The sequence below is a fragment of the Balaenoptera physalus genome (assembly GCF_965194825.1).
Source record: "Balaenoptera physalus genome assembly, chromosome: 15".
NCBI lineage: Eukaryota > Metazoa > Chordata > Mammalia > Artiodactyla > Balaenopteridae > Balaenoptera > Balaenoptera physalus.
The window spans coordinates 82580750-82608040 of NC_138894.1; the positions used below are offsets into that span (position 1 = coordinate 82580750).

Below are 27291 nucleotides of genomic sequence, written 5' to 3' on the forward strand. Positions count from 1 at the left end.
CAGGCTCTGCCGCTCGCAGGGGTTCCAGTAGGCGGGCTCAGGGGGGCCTTTCCTGTTACTCTCAGCCCCCGGCCCACCACTGTCTCTCGGGTCTCCCTCTCTCGTCTCCTGCTGGAGGGCCGTTCTTCCTGATCGCTCCTGGGGCTGTGAGCCAGGGCTGGCAGCCTCGCGCTGTACCTCCACGCACAGCACTTAGCCTCGGCCCGTCCTGGGTCCAAACAAGGAGCATGCAGGGGGCACGGTGGGCCCCCTCGTCTCACCCTAGAGCTGTCACGGTGATTGCAGCATCTGCTGCCGTTGGGGGTGACCACAGCAGCTCCCCACAGGCATGGGTTTCCCCATCCACGGCAGTGCCCAGAGTCTGTCCTGAGTGAATAGAACTGTCGGGGACGAACACGTGGAACAGTGCCTTCCACTTTTCTAATTGAGTAACAAGACGCTTTGGTTCTGGAGAAATCTCATACAGGACCCTGATATATAAAACAGACAGAAGTAAAATTGGCCCAGTTGGGACAGGAGTGGGGACTGGATCTCTGCCCCTCAGCCTCAGCCCACCTCTGTGGCGGCCCTGGGCAGCTTTGCAGAAGGTCAGGGTGCCTGAGCGTGGTTTGAAAGCCACTGGATGGAAAAGCAGGAAAACCTAAGATGTGTGGTCACCCCAGAGCAGGTTTAGCGGCTGACTGTCCCAGGTTCAAGTCCCAGCTCTGCCACTTAGCAGCTGGTGGGCCCTGGGTGGGTTGCTGAACTTCTCAAAAGCCACAGTTTCTCTCTTTGTAAATTAAAGTCCAGGCCCAGTGATTGTAAGGGTAAAATGGGATGAAGTACAGGAAATTTCCTTTGTATGATATTATCACTATTTCAGGTTTACTTTGCTCTGAAAAAGCCTTTGGGTGTTTAAAGTACACAATTGAAATGGAAAAGGCAGCTTTTCCATTTCCTGTTGTCATGCAAATATCAGCATCGTGTGTTGTGCACACAAAGGCCTTTACCTCACCTCCAGCGTCTTTGTGGTTATAATTGAGGAGCCTTTCCAAGATCACACAGTCTGGGGCGTGGTCCAAGCAGGAGCTGCGTCCTCTTGACTACTGGCCCAGGACTTACCCCATCACCCCCAGACCGAGACCCCACCTGTGCCGGGTGCCCACTTCACAGCCCTGGTCCATTTGCTCTCCATGGCGGGTGATGTAGGGGACGGGTGTTTTCCACTGCAAGGACCGCCAGCGTCCACTGGTCATGTCAGCGTTTGGAGTATCGTTGGGGGTATTGGAATAAACGAAAACCACCCAGATGAGAACACGCAAAGGCCACTTATTCAGAGCAGGCCGTAGCAGGGGGGCTCAGCCACCATCACCAGCGTTTGGGCAGAGACTCACAGGCAGGCGGGGAGCAGGAAAGATTTCTGGTGGCAAAAGGGGAAGGCTCGGGTCTGCCTGACTGGAGACTATTGGCACGCGAAAGCCAGAGGCCTAACCAGAAGTGGGGCGGCCTGCAGCCTGTGTGTTTGGTTGGGGGAGCATGTTTGCCTCTGTCGCTGGGCCTAATAAGTGGGAAGCAGGGTAAAGACTAGGGAAGCTGGCAGTTACCGATCAAGGCCTGGCCACTGGGGCCATAGCTGCAGAGACTGCGGTGCGGCTTCCTGGGCCGGTGGCTGCAGGTTGTGGGTTCTGTTTATATCTGGCTTGGCGGTTGCCTGTTTGTTCATACGGTCTGTTGGGGCCGCTGTGGGTGTGATCAGGGTTGGGAGCTTTGTTTTCAAGCCACGGGTGGCAGAGCCCCTTCAGCCGGGCCGCCCTGGTTTCTTGGTGCTGCTGCCATGGTAGGTGAGGGGCAGCGTTTGGCCGCCCCTGTGCAGAGAAGGAGAAATGTCATCCCCCAGAAGGTGAGAAGAGAGAGAGGTCCCTGAGGTCCTGGTCCCTCGGGGTGGGTGGGTTGGGGGGGCTCAGCGGCCTGGAGAGTCAGGCTGGGGCTGTCAAGAGTGTGACTCTGGGAAAGCGGCAAATGATGGGCATCCGAGGCAGCTACCTGGACTGGCCAGTTTACTGTTTACAGCCCAGAACGAAGTCAGTTGGATCGAAACACAATGTGAGCTAGACATCCTCAAGCAGCACCTGTGATCACAGGCCTCTGCTTTGCCCACCTCAGCAGCATACGGGCTCCACTTTGCAGCTTCCAGATCATTCCTTATTCCCACTGAACAGATAAGGAGACACTCAGAGAGTGAAATGACTGGCCTGGGGTCGTACACAGATTCTCCTGCATCCCCCTCCAGGGGGTCCTCCCTGAGACCGGTCAGAATCCCCCCATCCCTGGCCCTGCGGGATGTGGCCCAACTTCCCCTCAGACCCTCCCCCTCCTCCCTCCATGCACCTGCCGTCCAGTTGTTGGGCACTTGAACATACCAAGCCCTTCCCACCTCAGTGTTTTCACAGGGGTCTTCTCTCTGCCTGGAGCACAGCTTTCCCAACCCTGCTCATCCTTCCTCCCGTGCTTCCCTGAATCCCCTGGCCCAGCGAGGCTGGTGTGGGCCCACAGGGTGAACGCCTCTCCTCCGTGATTTGCGTGGCTCTTGTGATCGGGTCGCGGTGGAAGCCTGTTGCCTAGTGCTGCTGCAAATCACATTGTCCTGGAATGAATGTCACAAGTTCATTTATTGGCACTCTGAGAATTTTCGCTAATGGAAAAAAAAAAAGTGAATTTAAGATTAAAAAATGAAAAGTGCTTTATTTTGAAGCAGGAACGTTACATGCTTGGAAAAGAGTTGATTTCCGTGTCTGGTTTAGTATCACCCTGGCTTTGAAGGTAACAGTCATGTTGTCTGTGAGTCTTGGCTTCAGAAGGATCCACCGTCTTCTGGTTAGTCTAGGAGATGCGTCTGCAGCTCAAGTGCACTCAGGACCTGGGCCCTTGGTCCCCATCGGGGACCTGTCACAGGGGCAGGTGCATCCGGGAACACTGACACAAGCCCCCTGGGTGGCCGGAGGGGAGGACGTTCTCGTGTCAATCCCTGTCACCAGAGCCGCCTGAGCCCCGTGGAGCAGGGCCGCTCCTTGGCCTATCAGAGCTGTCAGCTGTGGCACCTGCCGCCTCTCACTCATGCGCGCTCCCCGCCCGCCTGCACAATGTGGCCTGGCCCCGACATCTGTCTTCTATCAGGCACACACAGCAGGAAAGCTGGCGTCTGTGCGTGCACACGCGTGTGTACTGCAGGAGCACGGTTCCATGTGCCTGCACCCGTCCAGAGACCTCCCCCCACTGCCCCCCCCACCGCGACCTCCTGTAACCCGTGCTGTGCGGGAACCCGCACAAGGTCGGGAGCTGCGGTTCCGTCCATTGCAGACCCCACTGTTTGATGCTCAGTTGCCCCATCCCTGGTGACAGGAGTCTGATCGTACCAGCCTTCCTTTGGAGGAGGGAGAAGGGGGGCATCCTTTATGGCTCCGTGCAGAGGGTGTGCTGGTGGCGGGCACAGCAGAGCTGGGTGGTGTGTCCTGCGGGCAGCCGGGTGGATGCGGGTGGAAAGGAGCTGAGGGGGTGCAGAGGGGGCGCCAGGACCGTAGCCGTGTGTGCAATCTGAGTCCACGTTCACGCGACGTGTGAGGGAGGGGAGGGAACGGGCTTGGAGTCTGAGTGACTCACCTGACATTGAAATGCCTGTCCTGTCCCTGAGTCAGAATCTGGCACCATCCTAAACTTGTCCCTTCTGCCCACGGGTCACTTCAGCAGTCCATGTTTATCAGCACTTTGCCTTCTAACGGCCTCCCTGCTCTCATTTTCCCTAGTCCGGGCCCTGGTCGCTCCTCCATGGCCCAGGAGCAAAGCTTCCACGGGGCACTGGGTTCCCGGTGGTGCCCAGTTCCGCAGCCCCTCACAGATTGAGGGTCTCTCTGCCTGTGTCAGTCTTCTGCCCTCAGCCCCCCAGGTCACTGCCCACCTCTACGCCACCTCCCCTAGGAAGCCCTCGGGCTGGGTTGGCTCCTTCCTCTGGGCTCCGGCTATCACGGAATGATTGCCCTGTGTGGTGATGACGGGTGTATGTCTGTGACCCTGCTCGGCTGTGAGCTTCTGGGGACAGTGCCAGGTCTTCCTCACCTCTGTGCCCTCATCACCCAGCACAGGTTCTTGCCCGTGGGAGGTACTTCCCAAGCGCTGGGTCATAGAAGTCACTCCGAGTGAAAGGATGAGCTTTTCTTACGGGAGGGCCGAGGGGCTGCTGGAGAGACCAGCTCGGGTGCCTGCGAGATCCCTGGAGCAGGAGCCATGGGGTGGAAGGCCTGTGTCTGAGACGATGCTGGCCGCCCTCTCTCTTCACTCCCTTTCCCCCCTCCCTGGGGGGAGGAGGTAGAAGTAAGTCTGGATTAGAGATGTACTGTCACCCTGTTCGTCCATCTATCCGTTCGTCTGTCTGTCCATCCTTCCACCACCCCTCCATCCATCTGTTCTTTTGTCTAATATTTACTGAGCGTCTGCTCTGGACCAGGCACACTACTGAGTCCCCAGAGACAGAATTTGGGGCTAACCAGGACAGGACCCTGGGGCTTTCAGCCATCAAAGCTCCATGTTTCTTCTTGTTCTTTGTCTCCCCTGGAGACGGGTCGGGGGTAGTCGGGGAGACAGGGGATGGCCCGGGAGGAACGGGGTGGGGTTCAGATGGTGCCTGACTGAGCAGCCCCATGTGCTGTAGAGTCTCTTTATTTCAGTTCAAGACACAGAAGATAACAAATGTCTCCACGGAGAAAAACAGGAACATTCATCCGATTTGAGAGGAAAACTCACATAGCAGGAAAGCCAGGCCTAATTTGTGCTCTCCGAACCAGAAGTAGGTGCAAGAAGGGAAATCATTGAAATCTCTGCCTGGCTTCTCCAGAGATAATTAATCACGTCTGTCCGTTCACTTCCTTTGTTCTTCAGACCCTCCCTTCTCTCTGTGCTCCCTCTGATTTCTGGTCGGTGGGAAGCCCCCAGCCTCTGCCCCAGGGGGCCAGTCTGCTGGGGAGGATGTGTGCGTGCCTTCCCCACGAGTGGTTTCAGAGCTGCCGGTTCCGGTTCCGAGCAGGGTGGACCTGCGGACGTGGGCTGCGAGCTCCCTGCTGGGGGCTCCCTGCCCTTCACTGCTGCAGCCCCTGCCGGGTGCAGGAGCAGAGCCAAGCAAAGGGCGGCTGCGACGGGTAATTGAGGGACAGCCGTGGGACAGAGCCCGCAGGCCCCCGGCTGGTCCAGTGGCTCCCGAACACGGCTGGCCATCAGAGTCCACAGGGACACAGCAGCTCCCGGGGCCTGCCGCTGGGGTTCTCATTCAGCGGGTCTCGGCTGGCTGTGGCCGTCTCCAGCTGGCCTGCCCCGAAGGCCAGGGCCTCGTCGGTACCCACTTACTAGGGCTCATTAGAGCGGCACCGGCTCTGCCTGGTCTGTGAAGCAGAAGGGGAAGACATCCCAGGAAGAGCAGGACCCTCTGACTCCTTAAGATGTGTGAGGAAGCACAGATGAAGTTTCTGGAGAAGCCCAGGCTCCCTTCACCTTGCCCAGCACCACAGGCAGGGCCTGGGGATGGCACCACAGCGGAGGTGTGGCCCTGGTGGCCTGTGGCCTGAGCCCATCTGGCTTGTGCCCAAGATGGACAAAAGTGCAGGGACTGGGGTGTGGCCATTGAGTCCCTGGCCCTGCCTGCCGTGTGGCCTTGAGCAGACACCCAGCTTCTTGAACCACCGTTTCCCCGTCTCCTGAGAGAGATCTTCCCGCTGGGGCCTCGGCCCTGAGCGCCGAGGAGTGTTGGTCCCGCGGCCTTCCAGCAGGTGCAGCCTCACCTTTCCTAGCGTCTCGCCACCTCCACCGGGAGGCTGAGATTCTAGCAGACATCTAAATCCAGACCGTGGGAACGGCCACCTCTGAGCGCCCTGCCCTCCTACACCCAGGGCCGCCCTGCTGCTATTTTTATCTGCTGCTGGTTAATCTGTGCATTGTTTACGGTGGTATCAGCGCAGTTTAACTGCATAGTATCGCCAGCATGAGCTCAGTTGGTGACTTCTGTCCAGTGGAATGGCCCTCCAGGCAGACAGGCGCACGGAAATCCCACTTCCAGTTAAAAGCTTATTTCTGTTGTTTGCAGTAACCTTAAAATGGCTAATCTAGGCACCACCAGCAGGGGTTGGATCACCTTGTTAAAATAAAACCAAGTTTGTTTATTTACTGGCGCTATAACTTCCAGTGACGTGTGTAGATCGGCAGTCTTCAGGTCCCTGAAGGCTGACATGTCCGCTGTGTAACCACCACCCGGATCAGGAAATAAAGCCCTCCCGGGGCCCAGAAGCTTCCTCGAGTCCCCTCCTGGTTTCCCGCAGCAGTGTCTGGGCCAAAGCAGGACCTTGGCCAGTCGATGAATGAGACGTAAAGGGACCCGAGGGGTGCAGAGGCGATTGGGGCTCTGAGTAGCCAGAGGGGTTTCCTGAAGGAGGTGAGGTTTGCTCAGTGGGACTGAAGTGTTTTCTGGAACGACGGAGGTTAGACCGCTCAAGGGAAGGGGGGATGTGTGTGGGGAAACAAGGGAGCATTGACCAAGGCCGCCTTCTGTTCTCCCCTGGGTCCAGGCCCTGAGGTTTGCAGCCTCATGTGCATCCATCCCTGTGTCCGAGCGGCTGTGCGGTGGCTCTCGGATCCCGGCCCCCGGGGTGCTGAGGTGGTGTGGCCTCGCAGCTCCGGAAGGAGGGCATGTCCTGTGCCCTGTGACCCGTCCTGCGGCCCTTCAGGGCTGGAGTTGTCTGCAGTCAGCTGTGTCGTGCAGACAGCCTCCTGCTCTTCCCACACATCCCGCAGCGGCCGTTCCCTGGGCGCAGGGCTGCGCTGCTTCCATGGCAGCATGTCACCGCCTCACTGTCAACTCCTTGGAAAGTTCCTTCGCGACACAAGCTCGAGCCTGCCCAGTGCCTGTGTGGGTCTGACCAGGCCACCCGGGCTGGCCAGCAGGGCTCTTTTGAGAGGTACTAACCTCGAATTCTGTCTGTGATTCCCCAGCTCCAAGAAGCCCAAGAAACGCCCGGAAGTGGCCGTGAAGCCCAAACCCTTGCCCCGTCTCTCCATCTTTGATGAGGAGGTGGACCCCGACGAGGGGCTCTTTGGCCCGGGCAGGAAGCCCTCTCCCCGGAGCCCCGCAGAGGACGCACCCCCCAGGGACTGTAAGTAGAGCCCCGGGGGTGTTCCTTTCACTCTCGCTGTCTCCCGGGTGACCCAGCCAACCTCTGCGAGCGGCTTTGGTCCCACCACACATGAGCAGGACGGCTCGTGTGTTAACACGATGCACATGCAGTCAGTGGAGATTTTCTGCTGGAGAAATCTAGTCTCACACCTTGTGTCCCCATAGCCTGGAACATTCCAGGGCTGTATGTTTATTCTAATCATCCCTCAGAAGCAAAGAGTAGTTTTCTTTGCTGCTTTGAAAAGTGTGGGTTGTGACTGGTGTAGAAGTACCTCTGTTACCTCTGCAGCCAGATGTGGGCACCAGGTGGAGAGTGGACGCTGGCCTGCCCCCGACCTGCTGGGGCTCTGCATGACTTAGAGTCTAACAAGAGGCTCTGTGTCCCCTGCAGAGACCCCGAGGGAGGGTCCAGCGCAGATCTGGAACAGGGAAGCTGAGCAGCCTTGGGACTTCCACACCCGCCCCTGTTCTGACCCTTCCTACCCCCGCCCGGCTCTGCATCCAGGGTAGGGAACTGATGGCACCCATTAATTCAGCCGGCACCAGGCGCCCGCTGACGGCCAGGCACTGTGCTGGGCCCGAGAACACCTGGATGAGTGAATCACAGTTCTGGCCTCAGGGCCTCCCTGAGGGAGACAGGACATGTCCTGACCATTAGAGGCTGGCCTGGGCCTGTAACAGGTCTGAGCAGGACGTCCGTGCCTTGGGGACCCCAGGGAAGGCTTCCTGGGTGAGGGTCAGGCGGAGGAACTGTACCTCAGCTGGATCCTGAAAGGTCAGCGGAGTTTGCCAGGGCTGCTGACAAAGCATGTTCCAGGCGAAGAAGCTGCAGTTACCTTTCACAAAGGGCAGCGTTGAGCAGGGGAGGTGGGGAGAGGGTGGGGAGTAGACCCCGGCTCCTCGCAGGCAGAGGCTGTGGTCAGAGCCGCGTCTGCTCACCACTGCATCCCACAGCTGGCAGCCCCGGGCCGGTGGTTGGCGCTCCGTGAGCGCTTGTAGGAAGACTGGGGTGCAGCCCTGGGGGCTGAGCTAAGAGATCCAACTGGCCGGGGCCACGGGGAGCCTGGGGTGTGAGCTGAAGAGGCTGTTTCCTCCTGAAAGCAGTGGGGAGGCCGCACCAGGAGGGGTGCCATCAGGTGGCTCTGGCCCAGCGTGGAGGGAGACGGGGCCAGGGCTGCAGGCCCCCGTGAGCACCTGTTTCTTGCCCCATGTGGCCCCATTCCTCTGGTACTTCCGCAATCTGCCTTGCAGACCGAAGTGACAATATTGCTCCCTCTCTGCTGGCTGTGGCAGGAGGTTGGGCCAGACTCTCTCCACCCTGCACCTCGCAGGCAGCCGAGGACAGGCTAGGACTTCTTCTGACCCCTCTGCTGCTGCCTCCTCCGCAGCCCTGAAACTGTTTGACGATCCTGACCTCGGCGGAGCCGTGCCCCTGGGTGACCCCTTACTGCTGCCAGCTGCCCCCGAGAGTGGAGGACCCACGTCCCGCCCAGGCTGCAGGGAGGCCTCCAAGGAGCTGTCCAGGTACCAGCTGTCCCCAGGGCTGCTTCACCAGGTCTGAGAGTGGCCTGGACAGAGCCAGGGACCCACCCAGTCTGTCTGGGGGCACTTCACCTTCCTTGGGCTCCGAGGGAGGGAATGCTGACCGCTCAGAGGCAGGAGCGTGTAGGTGGGAGCTGACCAGGAGGCAGCAGATGGGGTGCGATGGAAGGGTGGGGTGGGGGGCTGTCAGCAGCTCAGCAGGTTCTAGGAAGACAGGACTTCATGTATACAAATAGTGTGTATAAAGAATAAGTTATGTAATTGCACGAGCAAGTGTAACTGGCATAAACAGGTTTGGGAACAGATATATAAAACTGACTCTTGGTAGCACGCAGCTCACGTGGGGGGAGCAAAGTGCAGATGTTCTGGGCAGTGGCAGGTCCCCATCGGCAGGCCTCATGGAGGGGAGAATGAGGCGTAGTCTGCTATGTGGAGGTCGACTGACAGGACATGTGCACACCTGACCGCCGCGAGGTGTGTGCCGTGTGTCAGGCAGTATGCTGGGCTCTTTACGTGTTATCTTATTTAATCCTCACAGCAGCACTGCCTCCCACCCTCACCCTCCACGTAGGTGCTATTTTCTCCTTTTTACGGAAAATAGAGGGTGGGAGAGGTAACTGGCCCAAGGCCCCAGCGCCCAGGTGACAGGCGGGGATTGGGACCCAGGTCAGCCTGCCTGTGTCCCGTCCTCCCACCCTTCCAGGACTCTGAGCGCTTGGAGGAGGGGAGGCTGGCAGCTGCGCCTCCCACCCCGGGGCCGGCAGGCTCTCCCTGGGCTTCTGCTCGTGCCGCTGCTTCCTCAGCACGCTGTGCGTCCCTGCATCGCGTCATCCGTGTCCCCAGGAGGCAGGCCGAGCCTGGCCGTCTGCGGGACTCTGAGCTCTGTCTTTCCAGGAACAGTTACGTGGCGCTGGACATGCGATCCCAGAGGCTGTCACCACCCCCCCTCGTTAGCAGCCGCAGGCTGTTAGCCTTCCGAGTGCCCGCCGAGCCTGAGTCACGGCGGCGGCTCCTTGTCATTACATCTCCCCGCAGCCCCTTGCAGCTGTTCACGCTCACCCTGTGTCCTCACCGCTGACATCCAGGCAGCAGTACTCCCTGGGAGAAGCTGGGACTGTTGTTATGTGCTTCGGGGTGACACTGAGGCCCAGGGAAGCAGGTCCACCCCGGGGAGCCTCTGCCATTTCCAGGACTCAGCATGTCCTAGCGGGGCAGAACCAGTGGGACCTTTGGGCATCGTTTATATTAAATCCGTTACACCGGCACTTTCCAGCCCATGTCCTGCGGAACACCGGTTTGGGGGGTTTGAAAGGTGTTACCTTCAAAGGCTTTCTGTGGCCAGATGTCCGGGTTAAGCAGGACTTCCCAAGCCTTTAGTGTGTGGGCACGCGTGGCTCAAGGGGAATGCTACGCAGCATTTCACGTTCCAGTTGGTCCCCGGGACCCTTTGCTTTGAAAGGCCTCCTACATTCCACAGGGCTCCCTGGGAGTCACTGCCTTAGAGAATGTGAGTCCTGCGACCCTGCCTTTGCTCTACCAGACATCTGGTAAAGAAAGAATTACCCTCTTGAGAGCAGGAACCGTATTTTATTTTTCTTTGTGCGTGTCCTGGGACTATCCAGGCGGTAATCGGGTTTCCTTATGATAAACTTTCTAATATTCATTCATCCATCAGTGCTTTCATCACCCCTTCATTCCATCACTGGCATCTGCCATCCGCCATCCTGAGGCAGCATGGAGGGGCATTTGAGCCGGGTTTGGAGTCTGAGAAGCCCCCGTTCCCTCTTGCTCTGGGGCCCCAGTTTTGGTCTTTAGTCAAGTTCTGCAGGGACCTGGGGAAGAGGAGTGGACCTGGGATCTTCAGACCTCCCTCCAGCCCCTCGGTGGTTGATCTTACACGTGCAGGGCCTGGAAGAGAGGGGAGCTGGACCTTGTGTCAGTGGGATCTGTTTTTACCCGTGACTCAGGGAGCCCAGTTGGAAATAGGGTGCTTGGCAAGAGATGCTGTGTGGCCACCTGTATCCTGGGTGTGACTGCCCCACCTTCCACCTCAGAGCAAATCCAGCTCCTGATTAGCTCCAAAGAGTCATTGCTTTGCCAAGCAGTATAAATCCTGAACTCCGACACAAGCTTTTAGCTGCTGCTTTATTTCCCTAAGGGCCCCTGTTTGAGGATAATTCAGTCCCTCAGAGCTTTTCCTGGGTACCCAGCCTCCAGTGGAGGATGCAGGACAAGCCAGCACCTGCCCCAGGGGGGCTCGAGGAAGGGCAGCCACTTGGGGGGAGCGGGGACACAGCTGAGCTGAACTTGCCAGGAGCAGCCTGTCCCGGGGTGCTGCCTCCTGGGGTTGCCTGGAACTCACTCTTTCCAGGCCTGGCTTGGGCCAGTCCCTCCGCGTCTGGAGGGACACCTTTTGCTCACTTCTCTGCCATCTGTGGGAGGCTCTGAATTCTCCCCTTGGGGTCTGTGCCCCATCACAGGAGGCTGACCCAGGAAGCAGGCAGGGTGACCCACTGCCCCTTCAGTAGCTGCTACCTGGCAGGCAGCCCTTCCCGGGAAGGGCACCTCCACCCTCATGTAGACCTCTGCCAGGCCCTGTGGTGCCGGGAGTTGTTCTGGCCAGAGGTGCCTCCCCTCTGCTCCTGCCTTTACTCAGCCGTGCTGCTGTCTGAGCTGGAGCCCGTTCACAGATAGGGAGACGGAGGACCAGGCAGGTGGGGTGGGCTGAGGCCACTGAAGGAGTAGCAGGATGAGGCAGGGAACCACACTCCGCCTGCCGCACTGCGTGTCTTTGTACGCGGGGTTGTAACCCTGTGGGGTGATACTGCTGTTCCCATTTGGCAGACGGGAAGCCAAAGCTTGGAGAGGCCAAGTGGCCTGCGCGAGGCCCCCCGGTCTTCTGCCTGCAGCACCTTTGCCCTCCTTCCCCTGTCCCCAGCTAGCTGTGGGCCCCAGGCCAGGCCCTTCATCTTTCTGTGCCCCAGTTTTCACATCTGTAAAATGGAGCTAACATCTGCTACCAGACAGTGTCTTGTGATTACTAAATGAATTAACGGATGTGGAAAAGGCCAGCCGTGGTAGGTACCCAGCCCAACGTTGATTGGGTGGGCGGGTCGGTGGATGGGTTGAATGGGTCTTTTCACTGTGCATCTGGTCTTCAGGAGTTGAGTCCTTGCACAAGGAGCTGGCAGCAAGAGCTCCCTCGGGCAGAGGGCAGAGCGGGGCTGCCTTTCTTTCCTGCTATTCAGGACTTGGGCTGGTCCTTTGTGACCATCACACTGCTGCGCCCTTCAGTTCCACCAACAGGCTGTCAGGTCCGGGGCGTGGCGGAGTGTTGGTGGGTGATGGCCGAGGCCGGCTTCAGCCCTCGGTGGGCCGTGTCTAACGAACGCCCGGGTGGCCCACCAGGGGACACCGTGGGCCGGCAGACCCCACCCCACGATGGCTTAGAGCCCCTCATTCATTCTTTCTCTGGCTGAACTTGGCCTGGATGAGAGCCCAGCGTCTCAAGTCAGACTTACTGGTTCCAACTGAGGCCGGCCACATGCTTTCACCTCAGGCAGGTGGCTCGGCCTCCAGAACTTGAGCGTCTGCATCTGCAGGGTGAAGATTGCGCTATACCTCCCCAAGGGTTGTTGAGGATAGAAAAAGACAATGGGTCTAAAGTGCGTGGCCCAGAGCAGGAGCTCCGTATGTGGCAGCTGTTACTGTTATTTCTTGAAGGGTTGAAGGAAAAGTCACCTAAAGGAGCCAGCTTGTCTGGAGTGGGGTCACCCGAAAAGCAGTCCTGCAGAGGCTGCCAAGGGGCCGGCTCTGCTCCCGCTGGGCTGCGGGGTTGCAGGGAAGGAGAGCCCTGCCCCTCAGTTCCTCCCCGGGGGCGGATGGGTGGAAGGGCGAGGCTGGGAGGCGGGGAGACTGAGCCCAGTGCCCTGCAGGTGTGCCGGCCTTGGCAGGGGGCACCTTGTCCCTTTTGCAGGAGATTGTGCTCAGGGCTTCTCCCTCTGGTTCTCTAGAGTCGAAGAGGACTTGGACCAGATTCTGAACCTGGGGGCTGAGTCCAAACCCCAGCTTCAGCCCCAGCCCAAGCCCAAGCCTCCAGTGGCAGCTAAGCCAGCGCTACTCAGAAAACCAGCTGTTCCCCCCAGAGCGGGTTCATCTGAGGCTTTGGCCAGGCAGCAGAAGCAGCAGCAGATCCAAGCCATGGACGAGACGGACATCTTACAGTACATCCGGGACCACGACGCGCCTGGCCAGGCTGCCCCCAGCCTCTTCTGACCACCCCCAAGCCCTGTGCTGTTCCTGAGCCAGCGGACTCTCCTGTGGAGGGGCACGTAATGAGGTGCAGATTTGGACCTGTGGGGCCAGAACCTCTATTCCCAAGGGAGGGAGGGTGGAAGCCTGGGTCATAGGACCCTTGTACTGCCTTCTTCCTTTTTCTCAGGCCTGTGGGTTCATGGAATCCTGCAAGATGCAGAGAGCAAGGTCACTATAGGAATTGGAGCCTAAATTGTCTCAGCCATGTGGATGTGGAGGGGAGAGCATGTGGGGATGCCTTGCTAACCAGGAGCCCAGCCCCCAGGATGTCATGAGACTGGGAGCGTGGGGGGCCAGGGAGGCTCCACTCGGGGTGGGAAACTTTGTGCCCACTTGGGCCCACCGGCTCTGCCAGCCCCAGCATGGGAAGGAGGGCCTGGCCAACTTGGGGTTTGGGTGGGGGTCTCCATGCCAAGCCAGTCTGGAGTCTCTAGTCACCATGGCTCCTGGAGGCTTGCAGGCCCTGGGAGGGTCCCCAGGAGAGGGATGCTGAGTGGGTGCCTAGGAGAGCCTGGCTAGGTGGCGTGGCCGAGCCACCTCGGGTTACCAGGTGCTAAGCACGGTGCCTTCCCAAGTGTCGAAGCTCAAGGGAGACGTCAGGCCCAGCCCTGCCTCTGGTGTGTAGATGGCCTGACAATCCCCATGTCTTCCTGTCTCTTCCTTTCCTAGGGAAGGCCTGGCCAGACCATGGCCTCCTTGGGCCTCTGGCCATAGGGCCAATGTCCACCATTGCAGCTTTGAGCACATTTGTCCCTGCATCCTTCAGGGACACCTGTGGCTGAGGTGCCCGTCCTTCTCACGGCAGGCCTGCGCTGGATGCTCTTCAGCCGCTGCTTGAAGGGCCCCGTCTGTCCAGCGGTGGATGCTGCCAGGTCTTCCCTGTCCTCAGGGTCTGGATTTGCTCACTGGCCTTCCCCCAGTGGGAGCCTCCTTCCCGGGAGAAGGAGCCCTGTGCCGGGCAGGGCCAGTGCCTTAGACTTCTCCCCAACCCCCTTGCCCCGGCAGGCGGGTCTGAGCATGGTGCAGTGCTCAGGAAACTCAGTGAATGAGTGATGTTTAATGGAGCAAAGAATGCCTCTTTTTTTTTTTTTTGTTTTTGATGCAGTCTTCATGTTCAGAATTAGCTTTTAAGGAAACACAGGTTTTTAAGAAAATGCAACCGCTGTTGTCCCTTGGGTTGTGCTGCTTGACAGAGAGGATTGGAAGGAGGATTTGGGATTAGGACCCCAGGCCGTTCCCAGTCGGGGCCAGGAGCCAACCCTGGTCCCTCAGGGATTCTGCCTGAGCCAGGCCGGTGTTTGCTGCCCTCAGAGTCTCTAGCACCCGCTGCCCAGTGCCAGGACCTGCAGGGCGGGCAGGAGCGGTCAGTCTGGCCTGTCCCGCGTCTCACGCACCTCGTCAGCTGTCCAGTCCCTAAAAGGCCGTCCCCCTTCCCCTCCACTGGTGCCAGCGTGAGAGGAAATAGGCGGCTCCGGGGACTGAGAGCCTAGTTCCTCCGCCCCCTCTGCCTTGTCTGGGCCCCGCGGGCAGCCTCCCTGGGGCCCTGAGCTGGCTCGGGACAGCCTCAGCCCCCAGCACAAGCCGCCCCTCTTCTCTTTCACTGCCAGGCCTTCACACCCGCACGCCACGCTGGGGTCCGCGCCCTTGCTGACTGCAGGAAGGCCTCCGAGGGAAGGAGCAGGTGGTGAGGTGATGGGCTGCCGTGGCCTCTCTCTCTCCTCCCTGTTCCCTCCTCTGGGCCCCTCCCTCCCTGGCTCCTCCCGCCCCCAGCGTGCGACATAGGAGAGAGGGTGCACCTGGCAGGTGCCCGTGGGGGGCTGGTCCTCTGGTGGCGGGTCCAGGTGGAAGCTGCCACTCCGGTGTGGCTTCGCCCACTGCTAGCCCGGCCTCCTCCCTGGCAGCCTGGCACTCGGACCCCTCAGCAGAGATACTGATGCTCCGCGGCGCCGCAGGTCTGTGCCCCACCGGCCAATCTGTGGCATCCGGTCATCCAATAAAGTCCGTGTCAGTGGCTCACTCCCGCATTTGTTAGTGGCGACCTTTTCTGACCCCGGGCTGATGGGGGACAATGTGGGGCACTGTCTTTACAGCCCCGGGCTGATGGGGCTCAACAAGGGCGCTTCCCTCGAAGGACCTGGGGTATGCCAGGCCTCCCAGGCTGCTGCTGGACAGGGCAGGGCGAGGGCAGAGGGAGGATTCCACTGTGTGAGCTGAGGCAGAGGGGCCAGAGGCCCCGGCCTCGTGGGGTCATCATCAGTCAGTAACTGCTCAGCCGGGGCCTGTTTGGAAAGAGGACTTTTCCCTTCTCCAGACCTCACCTCTGTCTCCTCAGGGTAGGGACTGGTCTAGGCTTGAACTGGCCTTGAAGTCCTTTCAGCTTTGACACAAGACAGCCCCGCCGAATAAAGCCGTCCATCCATATCCAAACCTGTCCTAGCCTCTGCTCTCCTGCCAGGGTCAGATTCTGAGATGCTGCTTCCTGCCCAGGACCCAGAGGTTCTTAGCAGACGGCTCTGCAAGCCGACATCCCCCAGAGCACTAGAAATCGGTCCCCGGGAGCCCCGTGCAGCGCAGTCTGCGAGCCCACGCCGGCCTCCCTTACCACTCAGCTTTGGAGCTCACAGCTAAGCTCAGATGGGGGTCTTGGCTCCCAAGGACAAGCAGTTGGGTCGTTCTGAGAAGGACCACGCAGCCCACAAGCCTGCAGCGGAGAGTGCACCGTGGAAGGGAAGTGAGGTTCACTGGGGGCAGCGTTTGTTCGTTTTGCAGCTGTGTGAGCCCCGTGGGCAGGATGTGCCGGCTGCTCTGGGGGCCCCGCTCCCATCCCCCGGTTTTCCTCTCAGGAAGCCCGGAACTCCAGCCGGTTCTCCTGGAAAGTCCCCATCCTAGCGTCTGTCCCGGCCGGGCTGGGAGGCAAGCTCCGCTGGGGGAACCCACCCTTCCACACCCTGGTGTCCCGTGACCGTATCAGTGCCACAAGTCTGGAACCCAGCCTGCCTCTGTGTGCTCTGGGGCTGCCCCGAGGCTCAAGCCCTCACACCAGATGCAGGTGAGGCAACAGAGGTCTAGGTGATTTGGGGGCCCTATGGCCCTCATGCCCAGCTGCCAGCTTGGTGTTGTCGATACAGTCCGTGTGGTGTTAGGCTTTCCTTTGTCTCTGGGGAGACCTGGCGTGGAAAGTCACGTTCGGCTCTCCAGCTCACCAGCTGCCCAGGTGAGCATATCCTGCGGACGGGAGAAGGGAGAAGAGCTACCAACACGTCCCTTGGATGGTGGCCCTGGCTGGACCAGTGCTGCCGGGTCTTTGTGTGGGTTGAAGGCCGCCCAGAGCAGGCGTGCTCAACACTCAGAGCCCCTTTGAGTGGATGACCTTTCAGTGTCAAGTTGTGGATGGTGCCATTCAGTGCAAACCCTCATCACTTAAACAGTTCCCTTGAGGCCTCACGGTTGGGGGTAGGTGACCAAAGGACCAGGCTCCGTTGGCCTGGAGGGATCTAGGTTCCGGTCCAGCTCGGCTATCTGATGTCCCCTCACCCTGCAGTGCCGAGTGAAGAGACTTCCCTGTGTTCATGTGAAGGGCCAGGTAGGCTGTAACGTCCTATTCGTGCCTGAAGGACTTTCCTTGGGCTGGTCACTACAGTTCATCCCAGAGGGACCCCTGCCCAGGACAAGCTGCGTGCTAGTGAGATGTGGCAGGCTGAGGAGGCGTGGTCAGAAGGCGCTGCCAGCTTCAGCCCAGCCTCGCCTGCAGCCCCGGGCACTGACATTGACTTCCAGGTATTGTGCTATGTACGACATGGTGAAGGGGCCCCAGGTGTGCAGCATGGTGCGTACAACCTGGAGCACACGTGCTCATCCCTCTCATGGCTGACCTCTGGTTCTGGTTTAACATGGCTCTGGCCGCCAGTGAGAGCCGAGGGATTTCATTTCTCAGGTCACACTCAGGATAAAGCCGCACTTCTGGAGCGGAGATTATGGGCTCAGCGCATGGCCCCAGTAAGCAGGAATCCCTATTGACAACTTTCAGAGGTGCCGATGCTTCTCTGCTAATTCAGCAAATAGCAGCAGCCTCTAAATTCCTTTTTTAGTAAAGCTGGGATAGCTTTCTCCAGCCCAGCCAGCCAATCCCATCTGTTTCCTCACATGCTGAACTCATCCAAAAACACTAAGCATTTAATGGCACCTACTGTGTGCAGGCACCGTGACATGTGGAACACAGGGAATCAGGTGGGTGAGGCGTAGTGAAAAATGCAGGTCAGCCCTTCTGGTCTAGAAGCTCCCCATCGTGCTTGGGCATCAATCAGTTTGGTGAATAAGTGCATACAAGGAGCAAGAAAAGTGCATGAACAATACAGGGCAAAGCAGCGGGTGGCAAGGACTGTGTAGGCGGCACAGCTCTGGTGCTCAAGAGACAGAGCAAGAGAGACCAGGCCAGCCTGGCCAATGAATGTTTCCTGAGCACCTCTGGGTGCAGTACCTGTTCTAGGCACGATGGAGGACACAAAGATGATAACACATGACTCATCAAAGCCGGGTCTACCATGAGCCACGCTGAACTGTAGGTTCTGTTCTGTTCTTTGGGCCTCCTGCCCAAGCAGCAGACACAACTAGGAAAAGCACCTCCTCCCATGCAGCCCTCTCTGCCCCTCCCCCTCTGCCCCCCCCCCACCCAGCACATACAGTGTTACATGCAACGTGACCCCGGCTCTTAGTCACTGTGTTCATTTCCTAAGGCAGCTGTAGCAAGTACCACAAACTGGGTGGCTTTAAACAGCAGGAATTTATTCCCATTTCCGGAGGCCAGAAGTCTAAAATCAAGATGTTGGCGGGGCCATGTTCTCTCTGAAGGCTCTGGGGAGAATCCTTACTCGTTTCTTCCAGCTTCTGGTGGTTGCTGGCAATCCTGAGAGTTCCTTGGCTTGTAGCTGCCTCACTCCAGCCTCTGCCTCTGTCTTCACACAGTCATCTCCTCTGTGTCTTTTCTGTGCCTGTGTCCAAATTTCCCTGTTCTTGTAAGTAAACCAGTCATTAGATTAGGACCACCCGAATCCAGTATCACCTCATTTTCCCTTAATTACATCTGCAAAGACCCTATTTCCAAATAAGGTCCCATTCACAGGTTCCATGTGGACAAGAATTTTGGGGGGGGACACTGTTCCACCCGGTTCAGTGCCTCAGGGTCTGGTACCTTTGAGGAGGCTGAGTTACTCGAGTGCAGACGTGATGACTTTCATATCTCCTGTATCAGCTTCCGGGCTTATTGGGTGCCATCTGGTACCATGTGGTCTTGGGGCCTTGTTATCATACAAAATTTGGGAAAATCACCCCACCACTAACAACAGTCCTGGGACTTTGTACATTACTTGTGTCCAGTGGAGGGAGCAGGACACACCGAGTATGTGACTGGTGGAGCCCCAGGGCCTGACACCTCTGGGCCATTATACACCCTTCCCCAGAGCAATCGCAGGCTCCAAATAGGTCTGATTACCCGTGTTCTGAGTGGATGCGATTCAGGAGTAAGCTGAGGCAGGCAGTGTGCCATTCTGTCCTGTCCATGCCATGGCCTCTGTGGTGTCCCCTTGGGCTTGTATTTCAGCAATACCCTGTCATCCCCGCACCCTGTCTGAGGAGGGGACAGGTCGGGGAGGGAGCTGGGAGGGAGGTACCTTTGTTGGACACTTACCCGGTGCCAGGGTTAGATTCCTCTCATTTGCAGCTCCCACCAGAAATGCCGAAACCGCTTCATTTCAAATCTTAGTAAGAATGACTCTTTAGAGCAACATGTAGCACAAGATGGAGATTCAGCAGGGCTCAGAGCCGTCCTGGCTGACAGGGGGCTATGACTCCCTCCCTGGAGGGTCGCAGGGCTCTAGAGGTCTTTCTGGGGACCCACAGTGCCTCCTGCTCGGAGCCCTGGCTCAGGAGTGGCCTGATGGCTTTCCCAGGTGTCTGCCCTCCCCCCGACACCCACCATCCTCTCTCTGGGCCCCTGAGGAAGATGGAAAAGGCTTCCAGAGAGTGAGACCTGCGGGCCAACTCCCAGGCGCCCGAGGGGTCTCCCAAGGCCTTGGCCTTCTCAAATTGGTTTTCTTCCCTTGGCAAGATTGCTCTTGGCTTCTCCATTTGTGTGTTTCTGTTTTTTTCTTTTGGTTTAATAGCCACTTGTCTCATTTCCCGCTAAGAAGTGCTCTCAGTCCCAGAGGGCAATTTTTAGAGTAGAAAGTAGAACAGCTAACTTCTTGTCTACCTGCCTCTCGGACCATCAGGAGCAGCAGAGGCTCAGCTCAACCCAGTGCTGGTCTGAGGGCTTCCTTCTGCTGACCAGACAGTTGAGGGCTCTAATTAGGCTTGGTCTGGTTGTATGGGTGGCCCTAGGATTGGAAGCCTGGCCTCACTCTCTATATAATATAAGCCACAGGCATGGGAATGGAAAATGCTGCAGCATCTTGCGTAAAAAGTTTGGCAGTTTTTTAAAAAGCTGAACATAGATTTACAATACAACCCAACATTTCCCCTCCTAGGAATGTACCCAAAGAGAAAGGGAAACATGTCCACGCAAAGACTTGTACACAAATACAGCAGCTTTATTCACCATGGCCAAAAAGTGGAAACACCCACAAAGTCCATCAGCTAGTGACTGGATAAATAAAATGCGGAATAGGCACACAGTGGAATATTATACAGCAGCAAAAAGGAACGACGTGCTGACACGTGCTACAACACGGATCAACCTCAAAAACGTTACACTGAGTGAAAGAAGCCAGACTCAAAAGACCACATATTGCGTAATTCTAGTTATATGAAATTTCCAGAAGACAAATCTACAGAGACAGAAAGTAGATTAGTAGTTGCCTTCGGTTGGAGGTTGAAACAGTGGCCAATGGACACAAAGGATCTTTTTTTGGGCTGGGGAGGGGATGAGGAAATGTTCTAAAATTGGTTTGTTGTAATAGTTGCACAATTCTGTAAATTTACTGAAATCACTTAATTGTACACTTTACATGGGTGAATTTTAAATTATACCATTAAATTCTACCCCAATAAAACTGTTAAGAAAATTAATGACTGGAAAATGAAACAAACAAATAAAAGATCCTTGGGCAGCAGAGGGCAGCGCCTGGAAGGGTGGGCCACCCCCTGGCTCTCCAGCCTCCTCGCTGTGTGGCTCCAGGCCAGTTACTTACTCTCTCTGTGCCTCAGTTTCCTCACCTATAAAATGAGGATAATAATTGTACCTGCTTCATTAGGGTAGTTATAGGGAGAAAATTAATATTTGTAAAGTTCTTTGATCAGTACATGGTACACATTATATATGAATAATCAAAATTCCATTGAGTTGTTAGTTGTTTATTGTGCTGTGAGGAATTCTAGGATTCCTCTCTTGATCTAAGACTGAGAGCCAGACCTTTGGGTAGAAAGGGAAGCCGCCGGGGGGGTCATGTGTGAGGGTGGGTCACTCTATGTCAACCTCTCGGCCTCTCTGAGCGGAGGTGTGCAGAGAGAGCGAACACAGCCTGCTCCTGCTGCCTCACGGGGTGGGGATCACGAGAGATGACACGTGCAAAACCATCGGAGACCCACTAAAGGGCCCTGGCGCTGAGGGGCCTGGTGTCTGGGGCCCCAGGGCCGTGGAAGGTTAAGGAAGATGGAAATTGCCGGAAACAAGCTACTGAAAAAGATGTCCTTCTGTTGAATATTCCTAATAACGCCAGTGGGGCTGTGGCCCCAGGGAGCTCATCCCAGCAGCCCCCCACACTCCAGACCTGGTGCAGCTCTCCCAGCACCATGGAGACAAGGAAATAAACACCACGCTTCCCTCTCCCGGCCCCTGACCTTTTGTTCAGAGCAACTGGCGGGGCGGAGCTGGGAAGGGAAGGTCAAGGAGAGTTTTCTGGCAGCCTTGTGGCCTGACGGGACTGTGAGGAGGGCGTGAGGTGCCTCAGCACTCATGCCCCTTCCTCTTTTTGCCTTGGGCCTGCTCCAGCTTCTCATCACCCCCTGTTCACTCCGGGCCGCAGTGGGGCAGAGGGTGTCCAGCACCCGCTTTGAAAAGAAGCCACGCTCACAAAGGCTTATACACAAATGTTCATAGCAACGTTATTCAAAACAGCCCTCACCCCCAGCCAAAGGAAACAACCCAAATATCCATCAACTAGGCAACGGATAGACCAGCAGTTACGTCCATACGGTGCAACAGTACTCAGCAAATGGGGAGGAGACTACTAGTAGATATAATGACACAGATGGATCTCAAAACATGGTTACTATATACTGTATGAGTCCATTTATATGAAATTCTAGCAAAGGCAAAACTATAGCAGATCAACGGTTGCCAGGGGCTGGGGCTGGGTAGGGGAGAGGGAGGAGTGACTCCAAGGAGACGTGAGGAGACTTTCTGAGGTGACAGAAATGTTCCAAAATTTGAGCATTACTATAAAAAAACTCATTGAACTTTACCCTTAAAATGGGGAGATTTTATTGTAAATTCTACCTAAATAAAGCTGTTGAAAAAGGAACCACAGTACAAAAGTAAATATACTTCTACCATTCAATCCAGCAATCATGCTCCTTAGTATTTACCAAAATGAGTTGACAACTTACGTCCACACAAAAACCTGCACAGAGGTGTTTATAGCAGCTTTATTCATAATTTCCAAAACTGGGAAGCGACCAAGATGTCCCCCAGGATATGAATGGATGAATAAACAATGGTACATCCGGACAATGGAATATTATTCAGCACTAAAAATATATGAGCTATCAAGCCACGAAAAAAACCATAACATGGCCTGAAATGCATATTGCTAAGTAAAGGAAGCCAGCCTGAAAAGATGGCTTACTCAATGATACTAACTTTATGAAATTCTGGAAAAGGCAAAACTACAGAGACAGTAAAAGGATCACTGGTTGCCAGGGGCTGGGAGGTAGGGGATGAGTAAGTGGAGCAGAGAAGATTTTTAGGGCAGTAAAAATACTGTGTATGATTCTATAATGTGGATACATGTCATCATACATTTGTCCAAACCCATGGAATGTGCAACACCAAGAGTGAACCCTGATGTAAACTATGGACTTTGGATAATAATGATGTATCAGTGTAGGTTCATCAGTTATAACAAATGCGCTTTCTGGTGGCGGATGTTGATCGTGGGGGAAGCTGGGAGTGTTCGCGGACAGCAGGTACATGGGACTCTGCATTTTCTGTTCAATTTTACTGTTTGCTGCTTTTATAACATACAAACATAAAATCTATTTTTAAAAAAGGAGCCACAGTGAGGAAGTTCCTTAGCCCAGAAGATACTCAGCACACCAGGAGGCCAGCCCTGCCTCACCAGACCATGCCCTATTTTCAGTGAGCTCCCCCCATAGCCTTCAGGTGCCCTGGGCTCCAGCTGGGGCTCGGCAAACATTTGGTGGTGGAAGGGGTTTCTGGTCCAGCAGATGGGCAAAACAGAGGGAAGGAGCAGGGGGAACCCGATGAAAAGGAGGACCTGCCCCAGAGTCCTCTGGGGAAATGAGGGGTCCAAATCCTCAAGTCCTGGAAACCCCAGGCATTGACTGGCCTTGGTTCATCGAAAACTTATCTCTCCTCCACTGCACGATTTCCAACTTTCCTTTTTCTTTCCTGTCGTTGCCCTGCGTTGTCCTGGGCAGGCAGATGCAGAGGACTTATTGCAAGGTGGTACCTTTTGGGGGTAGGTGAGATGGCCTCAACAGATCCATGGATCCCCTCTTCCCTTCCCTCGTGGAACAAGGCTGAGGGCCTCAGGATCGGGAAAACACACCCAGGGTGTTCCCAAAGGCCTCATCAAGCTCCAGGGGCTTGGGATACAAGGGCTCTGAAGAGAACGAGCCTTCCTGGGAGGAGACCCAGTGGTCCACCTGGACCCCTGGAACAGCTTTGACGTCTCAGTGCTGCCAAAGCTGTCCACCAGCTCTCCCTTTGGGTTGGAAAGTGCACAGATCCTTGCTTACTGGGAATAAGGAAGTGCTGTTGCAGGGTTCTCAAGGGCTAGAGAGCGGAAGACTGCTCACGAAGCCCTGTTAGAGCAGCAGATCGGGGTCCTGGTGTGGGGCAGGGGCTCATCTGGCTGCAGGCTTTGATCAGAGATGGGGGAGTTGTTCTGAGTTGTCCCATGGTGACATGAGAATAGACACACTGCATGGTTACCTGATAGGAGTTTTACACACAGCACCTCATTTCTTCTTAATCTAAGCCTAAAGCGTTATTAGTGCTAATAAATGAGAAGCAGTCCTGCTGATTCACCTGCCTATTCTTGAAGTAACTTTTCTCTTGACATTGGTGCCTTTGGGCTGGGCTTGAGGAGGACCCCCTTCAACCTGAGGTTCAAGGGTTCCAAGTTTAGGGAGGGAAGAGGAGGGATCCCAGAGCCTGAATCCAAGAACTGGGCCTCCAGGCTCATGTGGAGAACAGGACAGCAGACCAACCATAATAAAGACAGAGCTGGGAGATAAGCTCTCCAGCCAGCTCCCCTAGCCTTCCCCTCCTCCTCCTCCCCCTCGGGGGCTTCATCTTCACCTGCCACTCAGAGGTAATCCTTCCTGGGCCTGGTCTTTGGAGGGACTTAGCTCATTGATAATTATTTCTGTTTTTTCTATGAACATTCATCTGTGCAGGTTTTTCTAAATTTTTTCAAGTTAATTGTGTTTTAATAGATCTTTATTGGAGTATAATTGCTTCACAATACTGTGTTAGTTTCTGTTGTAGAACAAAGTGAATCAGCCTTATGCATACATATATCCCCATATCCCCTTGCTCTTGAGCCTCCCTCCTACCGTCCCTATCCCACCCCTCTAGGTCATCGCAAAGCCCCGAGCTGATCTCCCTGTGCTATGCGGCTGCTTCCCACTAGCTAACTATTTTACATTCGGTAGTGTGTATATGTTGATGCTACTCTCACTTCGCCCCAGCTTCCCCCTCCCTGCCCTGTGTCCTCAAGTCCATTCTCTATGTCTACGTCTTTATTCCTGCCCTGCCACTAGGTTCATCAGTACCTTTTTTTTTTTTTTTTTAGATTCTGTATATATGCATCAGCATACAGTATTTGTTTTTCTCTTTCTGACTTACTTTACTCTGTATGACAGACTATAGGTCCATCCACCTCACTACAAATAACTCAACTTCGTTTCTTTTTATGGCTGAGTAATATTCCATTGTATATATATGCCACATCTTCTTTATCCATTCATCTGTTGATGGACATTTAGGTTGCTTCCATGTCCTGGCTATTGTAAATAGAGCTGCAATGAACATTGTGGTACATGTCTGTTTTTGAATTATGGTTTTCTCAGGATATATGCCCAGTAGTGGGATTGCTGGGTTATATGGTAGTTCTATTTTTAGTTTTTTAAGGAACCTCCATCTTGTTCTCCATAGTGGCTGTATCAGTTTACATTCCCACCAACAGTGCAGGAGGATTCCCTTTTCACCACACCCTTTCCAGCATATAATGTTTCTAGATTTTTTTGATAATGGCCATTCTGACCGGTGTGAGGTAAGAATGGCCTCATTGTAATTTTGATTTGCATTTCTCTAATAATTAGTGATGTTGAGCATCTTTTCATGTGCCTCTTGGCCATCTGTATGTCTTCTTTGGCGAATTGTCTATTTAGGTCTTCCGCCCATTTTTTAATTAAATTGTTTGTTTTTTTGATATTGAGCTCCATGAGCTGTTTGTATATTTTTGAGATTAATCCTTAGTCCATTGTTTCATTTGTAAATATTTTCACCCATTCTGAGGGTTGTCTTTTCATCTTGTTTATGGTTTACTTTGCTGTGCAAAAGCTTTTAAGTTTAATTAAGTCCCATTTGTTTATTTTTCTTTTTATTTCCATTACTCTAGGAGGTGGGTCAAAAAAGATCTTGCTGTGGTTTATGTCAAAGAGTGTTTTTCCTATGTTTTCCTTTAAGAGTTTTATAGTGTTTGGTCTTACATTTAGGTCTTTAATCCATTTGGAGTTTATTTTTGTGTATGGTGTTAGGGAGTGTTCTAATTTCATTCTTTTACATGTAGCTGTCCAGTTTTCCCAGCACCACTTATTGAAGAGGCTGTCTTTTCTCCACTGTATGTTCTTGCCTCCTTTGTTGTAAATTAGATGATCATATGTGCATAGGTTTATCTCTGGGCTTTCTATCCTGTACCATTGATCTATATTTCTGTTTTTGTGCCAGCACCATACTCTCTTGATTACTGTAGCTTTGTAGTATAGTTTGAAGTCAGGGAGCCTGATTGCTCCAGCTCCGTTTTTCTTTCTCAAAATTGCTTTGGCTATTCAGGGTCTTTTGTGTTTCTATAAGAACTGCAAAATTTTTTGTTCTAATTCTGTGAAGAATGTCACTGGTAGTTTGATAGGGATTGCATTGAATCTGTAGATTGCTTTGGGTAGTATATTCATTTTCACAATATTGATTCTTCCAATCCAAGAACGTGGTATATTTCTCCATCTGTTTATGTCATCTTTGATTTCTTTCATCAGTGTTTTATAGTTTTCTGAGTACAAGTCTTTTGCCTCCTTAGGTAGGTTTATTCCTAGGTATTTTATTCTTTATGTTGCGATGGTAAATGGAATTGTTTCCTTAATTTCTCTTTCTGATTTTTCATTGCTAGTGTATAGGAATGCCAGAGATCTCTGTGCATTAATTTTGTATCCTGCAACCTTACCAAATTCACTGATTAGTTCTAGTAGTTTTCTGGTGACTTCCTTAGGATTTTCTATGTATAGTATCATGTCATCTGCAAACAGTGACAGTTTCACTTCTTCTTTTCCAATTTGAATTCCTTTTATTTCTTTTTCTTCTCTGATTGCCGTGGACTTTCAAAACTATGTTGAATAAGAGTGGCAAGAGTAGACATCCTTGTCTTATTCCTGATCTTAGTGGAAATGCTTTCAATTTTTCACCATTGAGTATGATGTTTGCTGTGTGTTTGTCATATAAGACCTTTATTATGTTGAGGTAGGTTCCCTCTATGCCCATTTTCTGGAGAGTTTTTATCATAAATGGGTGTTGAATTTTGTCAAAAGCTTTTTCTGCATCTATTGAGATGATCATATGGTTTTTATTCCTTAATTTGGTAATATGGTGTATCACATTGATTGATTTGTGCATTGAAGAATCCTAGCATCCCTGGATAAATCCCACTTGATCATGGTGTATAATCCTTTTAATATGTTGTTGGATTCTGTTTGCTAGTATTTTGTTCAGGATTTTTGCATCTATGTTTATCAGTGATACTGGTCTATAATTTTCTTTTTTTGTGATATCTTTTTCTGGTTTTGGTATCAGGGTGATCGTGGCTTTGCAGAATGAATTTGGGAGTGTTCCTCCCTCTGCAATTTTTTTGAAGAGTTGGTGAAGGATCGGTGTTAGCTCTTCTCTAAATATTTCATAGAATTCGCCATCTGGTCCTGGACTTCTGTTTATTGGAAAATTTTTAATTACAGTTTCAATTTCATTACTTGTGATAGGTCTGTTTATATTTTCTAATTCTTCCTGGTTCAGTCTTGGAAAATTGTACCTTTCCAAGAATTTGTCCCTTTCTTTGTGGTTGTCCATTTTATTGGCATATAGTTGTTTGTAGTAGTCTCTGATGATCCTTTGTATTTCTGCGGTGTCAGTTGTGATTTCTCCTTTTTCATTGCTAATTTTATTGATTTGCGTCCTCTCCCTTTTTTTCTTGATGAGTCTGGCTAACGGTTTATCAATTGTGTTTACCTTCTCAAAGAACCAGCTTTTAGTTTTATTGATCTTTGCTATTGTTTTCTTTGTTTCTATTTCATTTATTTCTGCTCTGATCTTTATGATTTCTTTCCTTCTATTGACTTTGGGTTTTCTTTGTTCTTCTTTCTCTAGTTGCTTTAGGTGTAGGGTTAGATTTTTTTATTTGAGATTTTTTTTGTTTCTTGAGGTGAGATTGAATTGCTATAAACTTCCCTCTTAGAACTGCTTTTGCTGAGTCCCATAGGTTTTGGGTCGTCGTGTTTTCATTGTCATTTGTTTCTACGTATTTTTTTTTATTTCTTCTTTGATTTCTTCAGTGGTCTCTTGGTTATATGGTAGCACTCTGTTTAGCCTCCATGTATTTGTAGTTTTTACAGTTATTTTCCTGTAATTGATTTCCAGTCTCGTAGTGTTCTGATCAGAAAAGATGCTTGATATGATTTCAATTTTCTTAAATTTTCTGAAGTTTGATTTGTGACCCAGGATGTGATCTATCCTGGAGAATGTT

The 27291-nt window shown here is 53.8% G+C and overlaps 1 protein-coding gene across 2 annotated transcripts in view; it reads left to right on the plus strand.

Annotated features, from left to right (window-relative positions):
* HS1BP3 (HCLS1 binding protein 3) overlaps window positions 1–15066 on the plus strand; it is a 35445-nt gene extending 20379 nt beyond the window's left edge. The window contains exons 5-7 of one of the 2 annotated variants that reach the window (XM_082427472.1): window positions 7006–7166; window positions 8575–8710; window positions 12742–15066. In XM_082427472.1, coding sequence (XP_082283598.1) covers window positions 7006–7166; window positions 8575–8710; window positions 12742–13003 — 559 coding nt within the window. In that variant the 3' untranslated portion in view covers window positions 13004–15066. Of the gene's footprint in view, window positions 1–7005; window positions 7167–8574; window positions 8711–9622; window positions 11775–12741 lie in introns of those variants that run through there. The other variant, XM_082427473.1, reaches the window with a different exon arrangement.
* The last annotated feature ends 12225 nt before the right edge of the window (window positions 15067–27291 follow it).